General features: G+C 32.5%; 1 protein-coding gene and 2 long non-coding RNA genes across 3 annotated transcripts; all 3 read left to right on the forward strand.

Annotated features, from left to right (window-relative positions):
- The first annotated feature begins 1,553 nt into the window (after positions 1-1,553).
- Positions 1,554-23,422, forward strand: LOC146908157 (uncharacterized). The gene is made up of 3 exons (XR_015017621.1): positions 1,554-1,713; positions 1,824-3,319; positions 23,122-23,422. It is a non-coding gene; the product is annotated as an uncharacterized LOC146908157 (long non-coding RNA).
- LOC146908158 (uncharacterized) lies at positions 10,964-12,625 on the forward strand. The gene is made up of 6 exons (XR_015017620.1): positions 10,964-11,121; positions 11,321-11,417; positions 11,515-11,561; positions 11,938-12,019; positions 12,123-12,147; positions 12,238-12,625. It is a non-coding gene; the product is annotated as an uncharacterized LOC146908158 (long non-coding RNA).
- Positions 14,056-16,855, forward strand: LOC146908159 (uncharacterized). The gene is made up of 5 exons (XM_085722948.1): positions 14,056-14,452; positions 14,624-14,948; positions 16,091-16,220; positions 16,261-16,419; positions 16,497-16,855. The coding sequence occupies exons 2-5, from the start codon at positions 14,917-14,919 to the stop codon at positions 16,659-16,661; spliced, it is 486 nt and encodes a 161-aa protein (XP_085579074.1). The 5' UTR covers positions 14,056-14,452; positions 14,624-14,916; the 3' UTR covers positions 16,662-16,855.
- Positions 23,423-25,268: the final 1,846 nt, after the last annotated feature.

Genomic DNA, 25,268 nt, shown 5'->3' on the forward strand with positions numbered 1-25,268 from the left:
CGTCTCCAACAATAAATTTTCGTCTCTAATTCCGTCTCTGTTAGAGATGGAATCAAATCCGTCTCTAAATTCCGTCGGTATTCAAAACTTTTCTAGTAGTGATAATAAAGAATGCCATATATATTTTATTTAATAATAAAAGTCATGATACATAGCATAAATTTAACATAAAATATTGGCCTCTAGGGCTTACACCAACATTTTCGCCATCACCAAGGGAAAAAAAAAGAATAGTTCCATAAAAAATATGAAACATACGATTAATGTGAATGAGAACGTTGACTAAATTATGCGATGACACTATTTAACTACACATTATTTATGGTCTTATGATATAAGACGTTAAAGCCAATTTCATTAACGAAGGTCTGGCAACAAATCAAATGCCAAAACTGCAGAAATACAAGGCGGAGCTTCTTCGATCCATATGCAATCTGAATTCTTAAGAGCATATTTTGCTAAATAATGAGCAGCTTGGTTGGCTTCATGCCTAACATGCAAAAAATTTAAACTACGAAAACTACCCTTAAAACTAATACAATCTCGAATAATAGAGCCAACATAGTTGGGAGATTGTTGGTGATCATTCAACGCTAAAACCACATTAGAAGCATCTGATTCTGCTATAAGATTCAGAAAAGACATGTCTTTTGCAAATTCCATACCCTTCTGCATAGCTAAAGCTTCTGCAACCTCTGAATCTGGTAATGAAAAGATTTGCCAGGAACTAGCACCAACGACAACACCTTCATTATCTCTCACCACAACACCAATACCCCACTTATCACCCTCTACCGGACCTGCTGCATCAACATGAAGCTTATAGAAACCACTAAAAGGCGGTGTCCAATGAACATCAGATATTGGCAAAATTGGACCCCCACTTAGTGTCTCCACCAACACCGTACTAGCACTCTTAAAATTCCCAATAGTTCTTTGTGCCTTTTGAATAGTGACAACCACATCAACCTCAGTCCCCTCAAAACATTTCTTATTTCTAGCACACCATATCTCATAACACAAGGCCAAAACATGAACTATAATATCCTCATTGACATTAATAATATTTTCCTCCAACCACTTATGAAAAGGAACGTACCTGGAATCATGTGAATTAAATACCACACCTAAAGAGGAAGCAAACCATATCTGCTTTGACAAATGACACTCCATAAAGAGGTATGAAATTGTCTCATTATATTCCCCACAAAGAACACACAATGGATCGCTACTTATTCCTTTTTTAAAAAGATCATTTTTTACTGGTAGTTTTTCATGTAGAATCCTCCAAGAAAAGTGAATGTGTCTTGGAATACTTTTTATTTTCCATAATTTTTAGGTCAATTGAAAAAAATATATTGATCCTTCAATATGCATTAACATGTTTTCATACCAATGGTGCATTATTTTCTGGATAACTTTACCATGGCCCAAAAAAGTAATGAAAGGTCAATTGAAAGAGTATTCATTTATTTTAATTATAAAATTTATTATATGATCTCCTTTTAAGTGGGTTAAAGGGACAAACACAACACATTGATATATTTTAATAATATAACATTTTTATGACAACTTGTTTTCTACACTATAAAAAGTTCAAATTAAATCTTATTTTTTAGGTGTGAGGAGGGAAAAATATGGCGGCAACTCGAAAGTTTATTTATGTTTTAAGTCTCTTTCTTTTCATATTTCTTGTCACCAAAATAACTGACGGTAAGTTATCAATTTTCACTCTTCTCAAATTTCATTCTTTGTTTTATGGTTAGTACATAAAATTTTATCATGTTTCAATAACAATGTTTCATTCTCTTTTTTTATTGCAGCTAAATGTAGATCAGACAAAGATTGTCAAGTATCAATGTACAGGTATATATTTAAGTGTCGTAAAGGCGAGTGTGTAAAAATTAAGATATAGAAATGTCAAACTGAGAAGAATTACGTTAGCAAAAGAATTGTACAATAATTATATGTATCCAATAATTGTATCTCATAAGATGATGGCAATGAAATAAAATAAAGTAATAAAAAAATTTATCTATAATTTTTTCTTATCAGATCAATTTGGAGTATCACCATGACGTGCAATCTAGACATATCACACCTTTTCACAAATGTTGTTTATGTCAGTAGATAAGCTCAAATAAACCAATCTAAATAGACCCAATATGATAAATCTATAGAAAATAACAAACAAACAGTTTCAAATTTCGAAAGTTGCGAACAATACCAAGAAAAATCACATAAATTACACAAATCTATGCCAAGCAAAAGAAACCTACGAGAAATATAGAAGTAATACACAATCACCAAACTTGAACGAAAAACTTGACAAATGTTAGAAACCTAACGTCCAATACATTACACTACAATCTCAATCGCAAGTGTATTTCTAACCCTAAACACAGAGAGAGTTACCAGAAGAGGGGAAGACGAAAGCGGTGATTGAAAAGAGAAGTGAGTGTGTGTTGTTGAGGTTGAGAAGGTGGTTGCGGTGAGACCTGCATTACCCCTTGACAAATGTTCGCAATTACTTGTTTTTTATTTTTTTGTTCAAAGAAGCAATTATATGTTAAATTAATATATTTACTCATCACTTCTAACTCTTTATCTTTTAACTCAAATTAGTTGAACTATCAAATATCATAGAATTTTGGTAAACATGAATAATAAATTTAGAATTAACTGTTTTAAGTTAGAATTGGTTAATGTGTACACCCCTTTGTACCACTCTCGAAAATTTAAGTTAACCAAATATCAGTTGCGTGACCACTATTTAGAAGCTAAAAAATATGGTCACAGAACTAAACTGCGCTTGACCACTATTTTTCCACTTGGTTAACCAAATAAATGCTGCAAAAATAGTGGTCATGCAACTTAAAAAATGTGGGCACACAGACCATATATTTTGTTAACTGAAATTTTTCAGAGTGGTACAAATGGGTGTACATTAAGGGTGTCTACATATCATTGCTCATCTTCGCAGAAACTCGTCAACATGAAAAATGATATAAATTTCTATTTTGTCAATTAGTTAGTTGATAAAAAAATATAATTTAATCATAAAACAAATATAATATTGCGACATTATTTCAAACATTATATATAAAAAAATTTCTATATATATCATGCAAAAAGGCAAATAATAATAAATATATGTATATAAAAATATAAAATATATTTTAGGGTATGTATCGGCGACGGGAGTATGATCCCCGGTCCCCATCCCTGCACTAGCTTCAAGGAGAATGAATTCCTCCTCCATCCTCACAAAGAAAAAAAATAAGAATCACCAAATACGAATATAAGTTGACATCTCAAGGTAGGACAATTCAACCACTACACCATTTATTGCCTCTAACAACACTTGAAAAACGTTGCCAGAACTATGAAAATCGTTGCCAAAGACAATAGGGGACGTTTTTCAGGCGTCTCTTATACGAGCGTTGCCTATAGTCTAAGGGGACGCTTTTCTCGCGCTTTTGGCGACACTTTCAATAATTGTCCCTTAAAGTCTTTGGAAAAGAGGACGTTTTTCTGGTGTACTAGAGGCGACGTTTTTTAATTGTAGCCTAAAACTGAAAGTATGAGTACACGAATAAACGTACCCATAGCTTATAAACCACATTTCTGAAGTGTAGCAAAAGGTAATCTTATAATAAAATATCATCACAGTAGCTCTCCCGTCAAGCATATTTCACAATTTAGAAAGTCTATAAAATTTATAATGACAAAACAGACTCAAAATAGTCAAAAAGAAAATAGAGCTAGCTATAATGAATATCACTTATAATTCAAATACAATAAAACATTAAAGTAATGTGTACCATATTATATATTTGTTACAAAATACAACTCAGATACAAGGAGAAGTATGAAAATTATACTCATGTTGGTCTATCCTTATTTTAGCAACTACACGTATGCCGCATACAAACACTGCTTCTACAACCTCGACTTCAAGATGCAGAACTATACTTGCACTTTCAGCGAATCTTAACTGCCCTCAAGCCTGCACCTAAATGGTCATGCTGCTGTTACGCTATCACATACACAAGTGGACTAAACTCAGCTGAAGCATAAAAATGGTCGCTGCAACTAGACCCCCTTCATTAATTCCCCCGACTATAATGTCATTAACGTAGTCCCTGCACATATGCCAAATTGTAAGAAAAAATATTGAACTTGGTTAAAAATTCGACCGTAGCTTCTTATTTGTAAAAAATAACAGTTTTTGAAAACTAAAAATCATCAAATAAAAGGGTAAATAACAATGTATGAGTGCAAGGTGAAATAATTAATATATTCATCATACGTCTATTTTAAAAACACTTAAAACATACCATAAAGACTTTATTCAAAGATATAGAGTAAAAATTAAAAATGGTACAACAAGTTACCCATGCATTTTCCTCCCAATTCCCTTCAATTGCCTAAGTCAAAATAGGTTATAAACTTACACAACTACTCAATTTATGTTTGTCTCTAATGAGTTTGATAAAATGATCATTCAAGTCTCTTTGATTATCTCTCTGCACCCTTTTCGAATATAAATTATACTAAGACTAACATATAAGGTGGTGAAAAGAACACATAATTATATAAATTACAAACGTAAGTATTCTATAGCAAAAATATTTTATTAAAATCACTTGACAAACAAATAATGTGAATGATTGAGGATTCACTTACATGCTAACATAATTATAATACACACCAACTTTTGTTAGCGTATTTTTTATACTTGTTGGGAAGACTCCAACCCTTAAATTCTTTTAGAAAATTGTTGTTGCTTCAACCATTAGAATTAGAGGAGAACTTGAGTTGTTGTCGTCCCTGATACTTTCCTTTTAGTTTGAAACAACTAATCTTATTTATAAGCAATACTTTGTAACAAAAAATACACGGAAATGCTCCTAAGATTTCATGAGGAACAAGACTGTCTTCAACCTAAACCACATCCACAATACACCAGAAAACATAAATAAAACTCACCAATAACAACATGAAAACTCACTAAAAACTCACAAAATCATCACACCATAATTCTTAATCCAAAACTCCCCTCCAAAAACAAAGGCAAACAGAACATTATAAGAGCAGAATAAACAACTCCTCCAAACAGCAAACTAAACACCACTTACCAATTATCCTTGCACAACCAGATCTGTCTCCTCTGACAGGGCCATGAACGACTCCAAAATTTTGGAAAGAACTACTCAGAAATTTAAGAGAATAGATGTAAAATTTAAGTAATCAATTGATTCCATACCGTGAGAATAAATTGAGGCAACCGTCGCAGATGATTTGTGCCTTATCGGCAAAATCAAACTCAAGATTTAGTTTCTTCGTCAACTTCTCAAACTCGAAGCAGGAAAGTGACTCTCAAAGCTACGTTTTCGTTTCTATCATGATTTTGGGCGTGACCGACGAAATCAAAGGGTTTGGAGGCAAATCGATTTGGGTGTGAATACATAGAAAATGAAATTAATTTGGGCGTTAGGTCAACAAAATCTGAAATCGATTTGGGGCATGAGGACAACAGAAACAAAATCGATTTGAGAGGAAGAGCAGCGAACAAGAAACCAAAGGGTTTGGTCGTTTTGAGGGATGAAAGACAAACTGGAAAATGGGTATGGATAGAAGTGAAGAACGCGACGTCGTTTTGTCCTCTCGCGTATATACATTCTGTTCTTTCCTTTCTTAATTTTTAACAATAAATATATAAAACATTGTTTTTAACAATAAATATATAAAGATCTTTTAAAAAAAAATATAGAAAGTTATCTAAAAAAAAACAGTAAATATAGCTCTTTCTAGACTTTTTTTTTTACGGACTCTTTCTAGACTTCTTTAGTTTTTATATTATTCAAATAAAATATAACACTCATTTTACATATTATAAGATATATTATATTATATACTGAATTTTGTAAAAAAAAATAATATTTTATACTTTTTTTTAAGGAAATAATATTTTATACTTAACTACTCTTTTTATATTATATTATATACTAAACGACAAAAAAAAATTATACTTAGATTTTTTCTTAACTTTTTAATTTATTTTTAATAAACCTCTCCATGTAATTTTTATAATATTTTTAATTTTAGTGTGTGTATATATATATGGGCTGGAAATCAGTCGAGTCGAATCGAACCTATCTGAGCTCGACTCGACTCGATAAGAATTAGTTCAGCTTGAAACTCGACACGAGTTCGAAACGAACCTTTTTTAACTGGAGTTCAACTCGTTTAAAGTTCACGAACAACTCGTTTCGGCTCGTTAGGTTCAATTCATTGGCTCAAATTTCATCACATGTAACAAATATATAAGAATAAATTTAAATATTAAAAAAATGTAACAAACACGATATGAATATATTTATGTTTGGTTTTTTTCCTTTATCATTTAAAAAGTGTAACAAACTAGATGAGTATATTTATTCTTACTTTTTTATTATCCCAATTATACCCTTGAATTGTGTCATTCAAAAAATATTCTAGTTTAATTTTTTTTTTGTTATATTGATGTCATTGAAGTAGATAATCACCGTTAGTTTGGTTTGTTATATTTATATTTTTATTTTTAATCAAAATCAAATTTTATAAAACAAATATTGTTCATAATTTTCAAACGTTGGCACAATAAAAAGAGCGGAAAGACACGCACGTCCGTCTTTTCGCTGGTAACCATAAACTATACTCCTATATTATATTATTATTATGTGTTAGATATATTTTATTTTTATTTTTATTTCATTAATTTTTTTACCAAATTTTATAAATGATACCCATAAAATATACTCCTATATTATATTATTATTACTAGCGAAAATACGGACACTCACGTGCCCGTTTTTTTGCTCTTTTTTAATTCGTTAACGTTTGAAAATTATGAACGGTGTTTTTTTAGAAATTTTAATTATAACAAATCAAACTAACCATGATTATCTACTTCAATGAAACCAATAATATTTAAAAAAAATATACTATAAATTCTTATTTTTTTAATGACACCAACAACAATCTGTATTATAGAAAAAATTCAATGAAACCAATAATATAAAAAAAATATAATATAAATTCTTATTTTTTAATGACACCAACAACAATCTTTATTATAGAAAAAATTGTTGCTTAAGGGTATAATTGTGATAAAGAAAAAGTAAGTATAAATACACTCATCTAGTTTGTTACACTTTTTAAATGATAAGGGGAAAAAGTGGACATTTGTGTTTGTTACACTTTTATTTTAATATTTAAATTTATTATTATCTATTTGTTACATGTGTTATTTGTATTGAAAATTAAGGGTATTTTTGGAAAGAAAAATTCATCCCAAAAGTGTTGAAAGGGGTAGTTTTCTTTATATATAGTATAGATTATAGTGTGTTAGATACATAATTTTAAAACAGGATCGGTTGTCGACTCGGTAAGGTCACTAGGTCACAGAGTCGATGGTTCAACCAATGGGTCATTGGTGAACTGCATGACTAAACCAGATAAATCAGATTTATGACTCGATCTCTATAAAAAAACGTGCACTTGTATTAAACTGGGTTGGATTAGATTAATCTGGATCACTCAATCACAGAAAATATAAAAATAAAAACTAATAAAACTTACAAATTGTCAAAACTTATATCAAAATTCACCATTATATGTGAATTTCATACCTACACAAATTCATTATGTATATAAATAAATATTAGCAATTTATTCTAGTTTTAATAAATAGGTTTAGAGAGAAACATTAACAATATGTTATAATTTAAAATAAGAAACATTAACAATATGTTATAATTTTAAAATAAGAGTTAAATTAACTTTTTTTTTTATATAAGAGTTAATTTAACCTTATATGATTGAAGTGGTTAATTTAACCCCTCTCTCTAGAAATTTGATGTTGGTGAAATTTTTATGCAACAATCTAAAATTGTCCCCAAAAGTATCTAAGGGGACAATTAATGGTTGTCACCAAAGAAATGATAGTGTCACACTCCAAAATCGTCCCCAAAAGTATCTAAGGGGACAATTAACGGTTGTCACCAAAGAAATAACAGTGTAACGCTCCAAAATCGTCCTCAAAAGTATTTTAGGGGACGTTTATCAGGGGTTGCGAAAATATATTTGGCAACAGTCATAAATCGTTGCCTTAGAGACTTTTAGGAGACAATTTTTACACGTCCCCTAAAAAAGTGTTGCCAGAGACAATAAATGGTGTAGTGAACCTTAAAAAATAACTTTACGTGTCTAATTTTTTTAGGGGTGTCTAAAATTAATTTTACGTATGACAAAAAGGAAACAGTTTAACGATAAATTGAGCTTGAATAAATTAGAGTTCAATTAAGCCCCTTTTTGTTAAAGAGTGCAAGTTATTATAGTTTGAAATAGATCGTCAAAGACACTAGAAAATTAAAATAGATGGTGAAAATCTAGTTTTCGACAGATGGTACCAAAACACGTTATCTGAAAGTTGGTAGAAGTCAACAACAGTTTTCGCTTCTTTACCTGAAACAATGACAATGTTACGTGAATACCGATGTCAAATAGTGCATATGTTTTTATTCATCTAACTAATAATATCATAGAAAACAAGTGAGATAAGGAAATATATAGCAAACATTAAAATAATCAAAGAAAGATCTTTTCTTAAAGATAAGACAACCACTTAATACAAATGAAAAAAATTATGGTGCTTTTGAAGCTTCTCATTGAGTGTCAAGGATTCTTGATGATTTCTAATCTATCATATACTCCATAATTATGGTAACTACGAAGCACAATCACATTACTCTCATAACATACTTGGCATTAATGGTAATATAGTTTTGACATGAGTAAAATAATGCTCCAATATAAAACTACAACAATTACAAACAACTTTTAGATTGCAAAGATAGTTGTAGTTTATATCACTTTCAAATCATCAAACAACCAGCAAAATTCAAAATGATGAATATGGTTTAGGATAAACATCCACATAATTTCACCTTAAAATTTCAGGAACAATTAATATCTACAATTCTTATCTCATTGTAGAGAGTGACTTGTAGAGAGTGACTCTAAAATTCTCTTATGTATGGTCGTATATAAGTGCAAGTTTAGTGGGGGTGGTTCCTACTTTAAAAGTACGGCACATTCTTCGTCATTTGGCATGTTTAGTTTTGTCATAATACTAGGGTAGGAAACCAAAGTGTTGATTGACTAGCTAATTTTTTTGCCTCTCCTTATATTCCTTTAGGGCTTGCATGCCTAAGATTGTCCATTTAGTTTTGTAGTTTTTTCTTTGGAATTCGGCCCTCTTTTGTACCAAAAAAAAAAAAAACAGATGGCAAGCATAACATGGACCTTGAAAATATGTAACATTTCATATTTATAAATTCATAGAATTTGAGAATATGTCTTAAACACAACCCCACAAAACCAGTTTGTATGGTGACAAATGGCCAATAATTATAAGCATTACTTAGGCTTTATTTCTAGGCTATTTGGGAATAAACACACCTCATCACACCCAACGTAGGGAAGGCATTGAAGGTTTCAATGAAAGAAGCCCAAAGTAGTTGCTATTATAGTGACCAGAGGAAGGGTGCAATTAAGGCGACTTTCTAATATTACCCCTCACGTACACGGCTATGGCTTGGAAGGTTTGGGAGATCCAATGATGGATCCAAGTCCCATTTATACCATCCTTAGATATGGGACATGAAATATAACTCAACCCCACAAAATTTAATTGAAAGGCGAAAGCCAAATGAGCATTACTTAGGGTATGTCTTTAGGCGATTTGAGACTCAACCCCTAGCTAATATACCCAATCTAAAACAACGAAGATTTTGAAGATTACGATGCTTTCAAGCCAAAGTTGCTGACATTAATTTGGCTTTCCAACATTAGTAAATTTCCTTATACGCAAAAATCATGTAATTGTTTCATAGAATTTCAACAATGGAAAACATTGGGGAAACAATAAGTCTTTTAGTTTATAACCAATCAGTCATGGTTCAGCTACAAATTCAACATCGAGACACAATTTATATATTTTTTAAACTTTAATCAAATAGTGAAAAAAAACTCATGAAACAATTTTTTTTTTTTTTTTGACGAATGGAAAACATTGGGGAAACAATAAGTCTTTTAGTTTATAACCAATCAGTCATGGTTCAGCTGCAAATTCAACATCGAGACACAATTTATATTTTTTTTAAACTTTAATCCAATAGTGAAAAAAACTCATGAAACAATATATGAAAACTTTAAGTGAATATTTTCATGCTTCAATTAAAAAAAATATACATAAAACAATAATAAAAGCAAGAACATACATCATAAAATTTAGCAAAATTAAACGACGAAGTATATAAGTATATGAAGCCATACTTGACGATGATAAAGGCAAACCAATGAAATATTAGACCTCTTAGAATCATCTTCGTCGCTCCCTTACTCGAATTCCTTGCGAGCATCTTGTCAACTTGCATCCTTGTGTGCTATAAGATTGTGCTTTAACCCTTAGATCTAGGCAATCAATCCCATATTAAAGGTGCCGAGCGTGCGACCCAAAAAGGGGGATAACAAGATCCCGAGTACTGAAATCTTCAATATCACAAAGGATAGATTGTATAAGAACATAGGAGATATTGTAAAAAAAAAAAGAATAAAAAATTCAATGTAACTGGGGTAGATTAAATGTGTCATTTAATGTATATTTAAGGCGTAGGTGATTCCACTGTAACAAACAAAAACACATATGATAAAAAAAACCAGAGAACATGTGATGAATGAAAGGGTTTAGGTTGAAAACGGCGTATCTATCTATATATAAAAGTTAACCAAAGCTAACATTTTAGCCCTAATTAAACCTAAGCCCTAATGAATAAAATTTCTGTTTTACCCTAACCAAAACAATTAAACGGATAAACATAATAAAATTCCTCTCACGCGTTTCTTCTCCTTTCTCTCACGCGCTTCTTTCAGTTTCACTCTCTTCTCTACTCTTTCTAGGGTTTCTTTACCCCCTTTTTCCCCCAATTCATTTCCACCAATTTCTCCTCTGCCGAACCTCCCCACAAATCCCCAATCCATTCCGCTCTTCACTCTAACGTCGTTGAGAAGAAGGTTATTTTTCAATTAATCGATTAATTTTTTTGCTCCTGAATTACTCTGATCAAAGCTTTATTAATCGTAATCTGAATGCTTAATTGTTTAATTTGAATTAGTTTGCTTAATTTGTTGTTAATTTTGTTAGATTTGTTTGAATTAGGTTAGGGTTAAAAATTTCTGAATTGTAGTTGCGTTTTCTATGTTGTCGTTGCAGTTGGAACATTTGCCAACTATGGTTGCTGGTGTGTGGAGTGATGATAATAACTTGCAGCTTGAATCAACGACTCAGTTTCGAAAGCTGCTATCAATTGGTTCAGAACTAGATTAGATTACTTACTCTAATTTACTGTTTAGTGTTTTTTGAATTAATGAAGTAATTAATTTAGGCATCTTTGATCCATAACTCAGTCACAGTGGCGACCCATTTCGGCGACGATTCAATTTCGACCATTAAGGTATGGTATTTAATGGTTTGTTGTGAAATTGAGAATAGCTGAATCATTTGTTTTTGATCGGTTTGTTGATTTTATAGTTTATGAATTTTCAAATTAGGGGTTAAGATAAGAGTAATAGCATTTGTTTAATTTGATTTTTGGTTATTCGTAATTTGGTGAGTGTTTAAATTGTATTGCTACACTCAATTTATACATGACCTATATGCATCTTTGAACCACCATAATCTAATTTGGTCCTGAGTTGATGATTATGAATTTGTTGGGCCATATCATGGTACCTTTTTGGTCGATATAAACAATATGATACCTTTTTGTATTGGTCTATCATCACTATATTGATCTTACTTTTTCTTGGATCTATATCGTACCATCACAGGAAAATTGCCGGCAAGTGGAAACGGAAGATAGTTGTGCCCATAATTTGTGAAGCTGCACAGATCAAGTTGGGTGCTCTGATGGTTGGCAAAAATGAAATTGTTTACCTTGAATTCTATTGTGAAATTGTTTGATTTGATTCTACTAACAATCTCATTGATGCTATGTTGCTTTGTACCTTTCCAGGTAGTTAACACCAATACAACCAAAGGTATTTTTCCTTTAATCAATTTTATGTTGGATTTTTGTAAATTTGTATTTTTCGTTGAATAAACGTGAATATGTGGTGCCTTCGTTGCAGGATCAGTTTATTAGAAAACTACTAGCTTTGCAGGTTGTTTCATTGTAAAAGCTCATTTATTAAGGTTCTTTTCTAATTGTCATTTTTATGGTATCAACTAGGATTATTATTTCCACTAAAAGACGAATTTCAATCGTAAAAGAGTTCTTATAAAATAGTTTTCATTTTGAGACTATACATGCACGTTATGTATTTTAGGCTTCTTACTTATGGCAGAATATTATGTCATTAGCATGTCTCTTCAAAGTCAAACACGAAATGCATTGTTGGTCCCCTAAAAATGAGTTTCTAAACTTTCAGTTTCATTTACATGTGGCCAAAATACATTATAAATTTATACATAATGCTTATAATGTCATGATCATGTCCATGGTGACATTCCTATGAATCCATTCCTATTTTTTTTTTAAATGTAGGAAGAATAGTGAACTAGAAGAATGTTAGTGGAATCACACTGTCATTTTCTTTTGTTGGTCTTGGTTGTATATGAATAAGCCTAGCATTATATCATTTTGTTAATATCATTGAGGGAATGGTGTTTACAAATTTTGTTCAATGCTTTCTGTTTCTGATTTTGTTATATATTTTGTTTTTGATTCTTTTCCTGATTCCTAATTTTCATAATTAGTGATTTGAGTGTTGTAAAGTTTGGAACTCCTAACGATTGGTACTGTTTTCTTAAATTCAAGTTATTCAGTAAAAATTTGGGGAAGGATTTGACATTTTTAGGTAAGCTTTTTAGGTGATTCATGTGCTTCTCTTGCAGATTTCATGATTTTACACAAGTTTGATTGTGTTATTTATTTGCAGGATGTTGATGGTTCTTTTGAAGTAATATTCAAATTTAGATAATATAGGTGATGGTTCTAATAGTTTTTATTATTAATGTTTTAGTTTCATGTACTCTAGGTGATGAGTTTTGTAAATAAATCTACTAGCATTGGTGTGTAGTGATTTTGATTTCTTTCTTTTTTCTTATTTATTACACAACAAAGATATCTAGGAACTTTAATCCTTTAGTCCTCTCCATGGATGTGAGAACATTTTGGTGGACAACAAAGATATCTAGGAAGAAGAACTCCAGAACATGAGGTGATTTTGATTCATGAATTTGTGTCTCAAAATGGAATTGCAAGTGCATATTTATCCTACCATGTTCATATTTCCCTCTCTTTGTGGATATTAGTTGATGTACTTTCACTGAGTCATTTTCTTTTGATGTACTTTTAATTTGAATCCCAGTTAGGAAATAAGGGCTCTGTGTCATTATTTCTCCACAGTTCTGATTGTAGCCTTCTGTTTATTTATTTTATTATTAATATCTATCTTTTTATTGTTTTTTGTAGAGATTGAGATGAGTAAAAAATAAAAAACATCATTTGAGTTTTATTTATCATTACCAACTTTGTTTCAAAGTTCGAGGTCCTATATACACTCTCATAAGGTACTATTTCACTATTTTTCTTTACTTTTATAGATAGATATAAATGAACTTCATGTGTACAATCCCAAAATTCAATTCGGTTTGTATATTGCAGGTGCAATTTATGGAAACAGTCACTCGTGGAGACCTGTAGCTTGGTCAATATTCACCTAATTTGGAGAGAGTATGCTTAGAGGCACTTGCAATATGAAAGTAAATACTTAATATATGTTGAATTGCAATTTACATTTGTTATCATCACTATATTTATCTTTACTTTTAATAGCAGGTTGAAGAGTCTAGGATCTTGATGGTGGTTGCAATTGTGGAAACCAAACACTGTTGTTCAAGCCTCATTCAACAAAGAGTGGTACACTTTTTTTTTTATTGAAATCAGAGTGAGAGCAATTTCTTTGTTTAATTTTTGTATATTTGTGATCAGATTTGTTTTTGAATTGCCTTACTTAAACGAGCTCTTTCCAAATTGAATTAGTGACTATCTTCTCTTTTTGCCCTTGCTCTTTACTTTTCATTGTTGGTTTTGAAGTGAGCTTATCTGAGTTTAAACATTAATAGTTATAATAACTACCATCAATGTGTGACTATGTTTTATTAGCAAATTCCACTTTTTTTTCCTCGAACTGGCATTTTGTTTTTTCACTTTCTCTGTATGCAGGTTTTCTGAGAGACACAAATTGCCTAGCTTCTGTTTGAGGCATAAATTGAAGGGAGCTCCCTGTTATTTTCGTTTCCGTCTGTTAAAGTCAGCTAAGTTGAATTCTGAACCTTCAGGTACATACTCTACTCTAATCTACCTTTTTTTGTTGTTCATGTAGCTATTATCATTTTAAAGATTGAAGTTTTATGCTGAAAACTAATTGAAATCAAAGTCTTCAAATTCATGAGCAGTAGCTAGCATATTCTTTGAATTCAATATATTCAGAACCGTATCTTTATTAACAGGAAAACACAGAGAGGTTCCCGAAGAACATTACACACAACAAAACCTCGGTCGATGCTTCTACACGGTTATTGGAATTGAAAGTTATATAAAACAAAGCTTCATTTTGTGTCATTGCTTTACGACATTCACTGAATTGAGGACTGACTTAAGTGTCATTGCTTTACGACATTCACTGAATTGAGGACTGACTTAATAGAGAGTTGATTCAATCTGTACGAAATGTGACTGATATGACGTTGTTAAGCAAAACAAATCCAATTTCTTCACCTACAACATATTCTTGAAATCCAACATGTCAACGCAGACGTCATTTTTGTGTTTCAGGTCAAATCTTGATCTCCCTCCTCTCTTCAATTTCGTTCTCATTTTATCGCAAATTCACATTGTCTTCTAACTTATCAATGCGATTTTATATATTTATTTTGAATTTCTTCACAAATTGTTGATTAAAAGTATAATGTGGGTTGCATTTTCATAAGGTGATTTTCTGTTTTTGTCAGTGTTTAGTGTTAGAATAGATGTCTTAAGCTGAGCCAAATTCTTCTATTTTATAATTTTTGATGATATTGTTGTCTTATCTGCTGTTCATAGTAATATGCAATTAGTTTTTATCTGCTACGTTGTGAGGAAAATAAAATTGGATATTTTTGTTCTCTAATTAGAAATTAGATTGATTAAGTTATCTGCAACTTATATTATAATACCTGCATTTACATCCTCTGCCTAAACTTTAACTATATAAATGCTTTTCTAAATGAGTTGCTAGCATCATTGATTTATATGTGTCTTCCAAGTTATAACCCACACAATGAAGATAGAAATTTGTACAGCGATTAAGCTTGAGTTTGTTGATTGTACTGCATAATTGTAGACATGCCTTCTAAGCTCTTATTACTTGAAATCTGAATTTATTTGTCCTCACCACCCTGCTGTTGTTGCTGTGTAATTCTTTGATGCTTCTTTATCTATTATCATTTTAAAAAGAAGAATGGAAAAAAGAAGAAATTCATTGACATTGCTCTTGAGGTTTTACAGTAAATCTTAGTATTCTGTCTCTTTTATATTTCAGTTGTATTATTGCACTATCCTTTAATTTTCTCTCCTTCATTTCCCATGGACTTTGTTGGTGTATGCATGTTTACCTTTATAATCTGACATTTGATTACATACAAAAACAATTGAATAAACTGCTCTCTATGGAGTGATTTTGTTGAAAAAATAGAGTCATATTTTGCAACACATGACATGTCTTCACCATTTGTTATAATCCTTCAGTTTGGCAAGTTAAGGAAGTATTTAGGTGCCATTTTGGTTCTAAGGTTATTTTAAATGCAGATTTACCTGAGGTTGATGCATGTAAGAGTGGGTAAGATTAACTATGGTATACAGTTTAGTATTCTTACCTGGATTATAGATTATCATGTGCGCATAATTTAATCTTCATGCTAAACTACTGTATAAAATAGGATGAACAATGGAGAAATTGAATTGACTCAAACTATTAATCAGAAGTTTGTACAGAACATTGTAGCATTGACTGAGTATTTGGTTAAAACAAAGCTGATGACAATTGAAAATCTGATCGGTTCAACCGAGGTATTTCTTACAACTTGGCTTTTAATTATTTCTTATATAGGCATGTTGCGGATCAGTGTTGGCGACCATTTGTGAGATTGAAACAGGTGCTGAATGGTATTTTCGATCATGTACTGAATGTGCATCATTGGTTACTATTGTTGCTGGTGTTGATCGTAATGATGTTACTCAGGGCAAAGTTAATGATGATTCTGTCTTGGTAAATTTCTACAAATAGCCTTACACATACTGAGTATAAAAACGACCACATGGTAATTTTGATTTCCCCGTTTGCAGGAAGCAACAGAGAATGCATATTCGTGCAGCCAAGATGAAGTGGTGGAAACTCCTACGAGCAAACCAAGTCTAAAGAGGTCATCCAACAGTGCCAATTCAAGTGACAATGTCTGTAGGAAGATGGAGATGCTTCTGCTAATAAGCCAGCCAAATTTGTCTGTGTGAAAATTGAAAGTGTTGAATGAAGATGAAAGTTAACGGATAAAATAATGCTTAGCAACATAGATTGTGGTGGTGTTGTACTTGATTTGGTGCTAGACTATTGTTTGGATTTTTTTGTTTCATTTTGTTTAATGTTTTTGAAACCTATCATTTGCACTGTGTTAAGTTGCGATTTATCCCATGGTTATTATTATGAATCCTGATAATTGTGTGTTTTGGTTAATGTCAGTGGTAATTTTAGTTTTCATTTTTTAATGAAATTTTTTTTATAAAAAATATACACTAGGTTAATTAGTCAATATAGGCGATTTATCCCACTATTATATTGCTTTATTAGTCAATATACACACTGGCTTCGTATAGACTCATGTTTGCCATCAATCACAAATGATATTATGTCTTTGATTTTTTTAAAAGTTACAAAATGAATTGCAGGAAAGACATAAGTAAATGCAACAAATGTGTGAGAGAATAGTACAAGTCTATGAGATAAGTACATGCTCACTTATCTATGAAGAATTTTTCCAGAAGTTTAACTCTACAAATTTAATTTCAACGCTTGAAAACATTTTAGAATGATTTTTAATAGCACGGGTCAAAAGTCCATAGTTACTTAAAGAGTCAACTATTGTAGTCATTTGTTCTGCGCCCCTAAACCCTATTTACAAGCCAATTCTTAAGTCAAACAAAATGCCCTATCAAAAATATTAATTTCATTTTATTCATATTAATCTTTATCCTGCGCCCCTACACCCTATTTACAAGCCAATTCTTAAGTCAAACAAAAATGCCCTATATCAAAAATATTAATTTCATTTTATTCATATTAATATTTATCTCAAAATGTTGGCCAAAATTTTATTCCACTTCAACTGCATCCTTTTGATCCTTTTGTTCTGCGCCCCCCTCCCTATTTACATGCCAATTCTTAAGTCAAACAAAGTGCCCCTACATGCCAATGTCGCAATATCACGGGTTACTTCGAGGGGTGGTTTAAAGATATTGATTAATGACGAGAACGGCGATGATACCGATTTTGCATCAAATGTGGTCTACAGGGAAGTTTTCTGTAATGTGTAGGATTGTTTTGTGTACTATTCATTTTCTTACTTATTGAAACTATTTGCATGTCAACGAACTTCAGTTTCCCTTTTAAAATTATATGTTATGTCAAAGTAACAGAAACTACGTACTAGAATTATGGAACAATAACAAAGTCTATTGTAATTGACATTATGGTTTGATTTACGACAATTTTTACATTCAAGCGAACTACATTGTTTTATTTTTACGGTGAATATTAGCTTCTTAAAATGACCCGTGCGGTAGCACGGGTCGATGGTCTAGTACAAAGATAATGGAAATGAGAAGAGAGAAAAGGGTTAGGGTTGTGCAAAAAACCCAAATTACCCTTTCAAAGTGTTCAAATTTTTAGGTCTAAGTCGTGATTTAATATGAGTTGGACCCGATAACCGGAGCACACGAACCAGGAACCCGCATACCCACATGGAGCGGCAGTGAACTATAAGTGGGCTTGGATTGGCATTTACGTTGTGGTTTAGTGGGCTTGGATTGGCATTCACGTTGCCGTTTTTCACTAACATATTCTGCTCCTCCCGAACCACGAGGAGATTGACTACCTAACCTCTTATACTGAGGACATAAGCATACTTTTGTAAAATGATATGAAAAACACGTCAAAACATGATTCTCATTGGCTACCTCATCCCCAAATAAAAAAATTAAAAAATTATAAATAGGCATGGCAATAATACACATATATGCGGGTACCCGCCCAAACCAAACCCAATTTTACGGGTTTTCCCCGCTTTGACTGGGTTTGGCTATGGGCTTGGGTTTTTCTCGAATTCAAAACACGGGTACGAGATGGGTAAGGGGGATATAGGTACCCACCCCGAACCCATACCCAAACCCGTCCCGAATGTAGAAAATTAATTTATTACCCTTTTTATATAAAATATAAACTCAAACCCTAAATCATTTCACTCACACAGTTAAACTCTCGGTCTTTTAGATGACACTCATTTATCATAATTCTCTTTTTTCTCCTTACATATCACACACTTTTGGTCTCTCTCCTCTCCATCACCATAGCCATCAATCGTCATCATCTCTTTACTGGATATTGCATTACAACAGTGCACTCAGAGTTAAAAATACTTTTATTTTTTATTAAAAAAACTATACATTGTGGGGATGGGGCGGGGATACCCGAACCCATCGGGGGCGGGGATGAGATTCGATTTCTCATCCCCGTTGGGTATGGGTAGGGTAACAGGTAAGTATATAGGAGTAGGGTATGGGGACGGGGAAGGTAAAACTCATCCCCACTCTGCCCCATTGCCATGCCTAATTATAAACAAAAATGAATTTATTTAATTTAAAAGAAAATAGTTAATGTTGTTGTACCAAATCTAGTGTTACTAGCTCAGTTGGTAGGATAATGCATAATATATGCAAGGTCCTGGTTTCGAACCCTGACCATAAAAAAAAAGGCATATAATGTAAAATAGTGGTTTGATGAAATTCCACTTTGCAACAATACTAATCGCATATATTTTACTATTTTGCATTATTTGTTGACATAATTAACAAATTTGATAACATTTATCATATAAAAATTCAATATTTAAGTATCAAATTACATTAAGATGCTCTCTACAAAGAATCCATACCATTAACAACTAATTATATTTTAATACGTTAACAATGCAGGAATCACACATATGACACAAACCTAGATACAATATGAAACCTACAAGAGGACATAAACAATCTAAAAAGGAAAAGATGCAACACATTCAAATATTAATGAAAACAGAAAACTTAAAGTAGTCATTGCCATTCCTATTAGCATAAATCTTTTGAAACCTTCAATTGATGGAAAAGTAGCAACAACAACAACAACAAAACAGACCTAAATCAAAGTGTAGAGCAACACCACAAGCACAATCAAAGCAACAAAGATAAGAAAGCAAGAAAGAAAACAAACACACCAAGATGGTAACCCAGTTCGGTCATATATGACCTACTCTGGGGGAGAGAGCAGCCCTCCAAGCCACTAAGATGAAAGTGATACAAATGAGTTACAAGAAATTAGCTTAGAAGCTCACAAAAGAAGAAGACCTAATTTCTACCCATTTTCATGTCACCCACACTCACAATGAATCCTAAGAGAAAACACAAAAGGAAGCTTTTTGATCCTTCCAATGGTGAAATCTCACTACCCAAGGTGTTTACAATGTTTCCCAACCCAAGAGAACCTCACTACAAAGACACTCAACCCTAAAGTTACCTCCTTTCAAGCTCTCCTTCAAAATTTGCAAAGAAAGACTTATATAGCAGTCTTCAGCTGTCAAAATCGTGTCACGGTTGACCAAATTGTGACTCGGTTGATGCGTATGACCCACGGTACGACCAACCTTATCCTGAAAACGTGCCAAGCATGCCAAAAACGTGTCACGATTACCCAAAACCGTGTCACAATTGGACACTCATAGAAATATGCTCACGACATTGCAAAATCGTGTCATGGTTCGATTTGGAACCTTCATCCATTCACAAATTTGAAGCCAATATTCAACATTATACTTTCATTGGTGGAAGTTGGCATGATTCATGTCTGAATATGCTTGTACCCAATTTTTCCTTCGCCTCACAGCTGCATTCTTCTAATTCCTGAAGGTATACCCTTAGAATCATGCTCCCACCCAGTTCTCTTGTAAGACAGAAAATTCTTCACTTCCTCCATTTCCCCTTCAGTCAAATTTCTCCATTTCTTGTGAAAATCACACTTCATGTCTTCCAAAGGATTGCTGGTTAGACAGAAGTGGTAATTGATGGATCTGGAAGAGAAAGGGCCGGGCATCCCCCTTACCACTGCTGCATCTTGCTCATATGTGATGATGAAGGAATAAAATTCATGAAGCATTTGTGAAACAGCGTTGTTTTAGCCAGCGTGAGATTCATGAACTATGAATTTAGTCCTTGCATCAATTTCTTACTAGTTTGGCTCGTTTATAATTTTAATTTGATTTGAAGACGTTTAGTCCCTACGATCTATACCAATTTTGTAATGGATAAACTGGAAATGGTGTATATTACATGGAATCCAACGGTTCCAACCCAAATGCACAATAGCTCAACTCCCTTGCGAGTTGTGAAAAGATTTAAAATGACTGAACGAGCAATGCATGTTTCTAGGATTTGGCATATATATTGTTTAATTTATGACTGTAGAAAGACTTTGGCATTAAAGAATTGTGAAAATGTATTGCTGAATGAAAATCTATTACAGTATATTATTTGAAGTTCACATGTAAATCATAATTATGTTTGGCAAACATAAATAGGATCATGTTTCAGGCAATGAAATTCAAGGGAATATATAAAGGAAATTTCTATAAAAACATACAGTCTCATATGAACTTGAGATAGAGACTTCTAACCTTTGTATCAATGAAATGACATGGAGAAAAGGGTGAATAAACAAACAAATCTATAAAGGAAAAGACTGGCATTCAACATAAACACTTGAGATTCTAATGTTGTCATCAATGAAATGGCATAGTGATCATGATGTTGAATTAACCACAAACTTATCAATATTATAATAAATGCAGCGTAATGCTTATACTAGCAACTTAACCCACGGGGTTGACTTAGTGGTGAAGACTTGGGATGTAAGAGTGTGCTCCCCACGGGGTTGACTTAGTGGTGAAGTTAAAGTTTAGCCTTGTACAAATAATGAGACGGAAAATATCATCTTTGAATTGAATCGAGAAGGAAAATATGACAAAAACACAATGAAAGTTTGATCAATTATGTTAGTGTTCCTTCCTTTCATCGTGTCAAATGAACTCTCATTATAACTGACCAGTGTTTTTTTTTGGGAAAAAATCATTGTTTATTATTTAAATTGATAGAGTATATCAAATTTGAACACGTGCAAGCTCATTCTATTTCTTTCAACAAAGAGACCTGTGGCAACATTTTCAAAAATAACCTCTGATCTTGTTCTTTTTAAGAGAAGCTTACAACATGAGTATACCAAAATTTTGTCTCGGGAGAAGATGATATGGTTACATGAATACCAAGTTCTTCCACACTCAAGTTGCTATTAGAAGGAGAAGGAATAAAATTTATGATCTTATGGTGAACAACACTTGCTATACGGATGCTAGTATGCTCAAAAGGGAAACCTCTTTTTTATTCATGGATCTCTTTTAATCTAATGATCCTCTCTCGGAGTTTGCAGCTGTAAACTATTCCTTCCACAAGGACTATTTTGCAAAATCAGCTCCTCGTGCCTGTTTCGATGGAAGAGGTAAAAAGTGCTATTTTCTCTATGCATTCGTACAAGGCCCCAGGTTCTCACGGTTTCAACCAATATTTTTCAAAACTTATTAAGACATTAGAATGTCTTAATAAGTGCTATTTTCCATTGATAATATTGATCCTACTCTTGCCGAGTCTTGCGGGTTTTAGACCAATTAGAATGTGCAACATTTTTCACAAGACTAATTCCAAGGTGCTTTTCTAGCGTATCAAACCTTGCTTAGATTAGTTCATTGACCCTCTTCTGAGCTCTTTTATTCCTAACAGAGATAGTTCTTACAATGCAATTATTGCACAAGAAGAAAGTAAGAAAGGCCTTTTAATGTTTAAAGTTTACTTCAAGAAACCTTATGATAGAGTGCATTGATATTTTCTAATTAGGATGACTCTTTCAGAATTTGGTTTCCCTTCTATTATTATAAATCTTATCATGTGTTGCATTTCCTATTCTTCTCTATCTCTTTTTTTTTTGAACAATATTCTTCTCTATCTCTTAAGGCTTTGTTTGCGAGTTTGGAGGGGAAGGGAGGGGAAGGCTTGGGAAAAAATGAATGAGCAAGTGGAAGAAATAGAGGAAAATGGGAGGGGAGGGCTTTGGGGGGTTAACTTTTCTTCATAATAATAAACCCTCTTCATTTGGGGGAACTAAAAAATTGTATTGGAGAAGGGTTTTGGGGGGTTTTGGAGGGTTTATATGAATTCTTCAAATTTAATCTATGTTGTTATCTTATTTTAAAAATTAAAAATATAGTAATCATATGCATTAATTTATCATTCTCTAAAAAACTACTCTTTTAAATTTTTTGAAAGATTTCTTCATTTTCCCTCATATTTTCCACCTCTCAAAGCCTTCCTTTCCCCTCCCCTCCAAACTTGCAAACAAAGCCTAAGTGGAAGGAATATTGAAAAACTTGATATCTTCAAACGTAAGAGGGGCCTAAGGCAATGAGATCCTTTCTCCACTAGTTTTTGTGTTGTGCATGAAGAAACTTGATATGATTCATAATCAAAGTTACTAGTAACGTGTGGAGGGAGGTTAAGATTTCTAATGGTAGTTCTATTTTTTCTCATCTACTTTTTTCTAATGATCATCTTCTCTTTACAGAAGCTAAGTGTTCTCAAGTGAAGCTAGTTCGGAATGTGTTACAACTATTAATATCCATAAGCTGAAATTGTAGGATTTAAAGACCTGTGATGGAAGAAGCATGATAGTGGATCATTTTAAGAGGATTTGGCTCTGGTCTGGTTTGGAAAGTTTCTGGATTTATTGTTTATTTGTTAGCTTGGTGTGATGAGCACTGGTTTAGGTGCTGTTTAGTATTTTGGAGCAAAAGCTTGTAACAAATTTGAACCCAACATAAGTTTCTGAGCAACCACATTATTCAAAAGAGCATGATTATTGATAATACATACGTCCATTTGCTTAGTCTTCATAAGTGTTTTGGGGGTTGCTAACCTTAACATAAACCATTAAACAAAATCATTAAATATTTACTTTGAAACTAAGAAAATAGAGTGAAAATTGTACAATGTTAGAAGAAATTGAACTAAAAGCAAACTTTTAGTGAAGTTCTATTTCACGCAGTGATTGTTTGAAACATTAGTTTAAAGTATACAAGGCCTTCAAATGAAATTCTTAAATAACTGAGTCAAGACATTATGTTTTTGTATTTTGAGGCATAGACATTTTCTGTAAAACTATATAGTTTAGATGTGGAAAACACCATTCCAACTGGTAGTAGGTTCAACACTATCAGAAGGCACAATGCATATTTCACAGTTTGTTATTATCCCCCAATACACTTGAGATTCTGTAAGGAAACAAATGGAATACATAGAATTGCTCCAATATCCACACGTTTCCGGGTTTCTCAATGCAGTTTCTCAATATGATCAACCAAGTTGCTTGGGCTCCAGTGGCAAGGAGCTCCTTCCAAGGACGTACCCGAGGAATACCGGGTTCGATTCCCAGGGGGAACAATGCTTGGCCAGTGCGCATGCCTCTACGCATGAGCCGGATTAGTCGTCCACCTTTGGTGGGTCGGAAACCGGTGTGAAAGCCGAAAAAAAAACACATATGATAAAAAAAAAAGAGAACATGTGATGAATTAAAGGGTTTAGGGTGGAAAACGACGTTATACAAAGAGATAGATAATGGAGAGGAGAAGAGAGAAAGGGCTAGGGTTGTGGAGAATACCCAAATTACTCTTAAAATGTTCAAATTCTAAGGGCAAAATCGTGATTTTCTTGGAGAAAGAACCGGGAACCGAAGCACACGAACGGGGAACCCGTTTTCCCACCAGGAGAGCGACAGTTAACCAGAAGTGGGCTTGTATTCGCAATCCCGTTGCAGTTTTTCACCGACCCTGCCTCCTCCCGGACCATGCAGCGATTGACTACCTAGCTTTATATACTGAGGACATAAACAAATTTTTGTAAAATGATATGATAAACATGTCGAAACATGTTCCCCAAAGAAGATTTCAAAATTAGAAACAAAAATGCTTTTATTTAATTTATAAAAAAAAAGAAGTTAATGTTGTTGTACCAAATATAGTGTTACCACCCATCACAAATCTCGTAATACAATGGTTTGATCAAATTCCACTTTGCAACAGTGTTATAGGCCATAGCGTCGTTGTTTGACAACATTTTATACTAAATAGCGTATCATAGAAAAATTGTGATTTTTCAAATTCCGCCGACCAAATCTTACTCAATTTTTGTTACTTTAATTTGAACTCTAAATATTAATTAAATTTTTTAATTTGAAACAACAATGTTGACTAAAGGTAATACCGTGAAAAAAGGGACATCTCATTAAAAAAAGTTATTTTGAATACGGTCAAAGTAGTCAAGACAAAAGCACTAAAAAACGTACATCTCAACAAAAAAAAAAAAGGAACTACCTTTTAAAAATAAAGAAATAAAATAATAATCTATTGTTTAATTTATGACAGTAGAAAACACTTGAAAGTAGCATTAAAGAATTGTTAAAATGTGTACCAAAAAAAAAAAAAAGAATTGTTAAAATGTATTGATGAATGAAAATCTATTACAGTATAATATTTGATGTTCACATGTAAATCATAATTATATTTGACAAACATAATAATGATTTACAGGTGAACTTCAAATGATATACCATTTAATTTAAGGAGAATGTTAACCAGTGTCCCAGGGGCATTGGTTAAGCACCAAAAGAAGCAAGTTTTTGTTAAAAAGTAATGTAATTATTACTTGATGAAAAGT

This window comes from Medicago sativa, chromosome 7 (genome assembly GCF_051527215.1).
Source record: "Medicago sativa cultivar Bolivia chromosome 7, Bolivia_mono, whole genome shotgun sequence".
Lineage (NCBI taxonomy): Eukaryota > Viridiplantae > Streptophyta > Magnoliopsida > Fabales > Fabaceae > Medicago > Medicago sativa.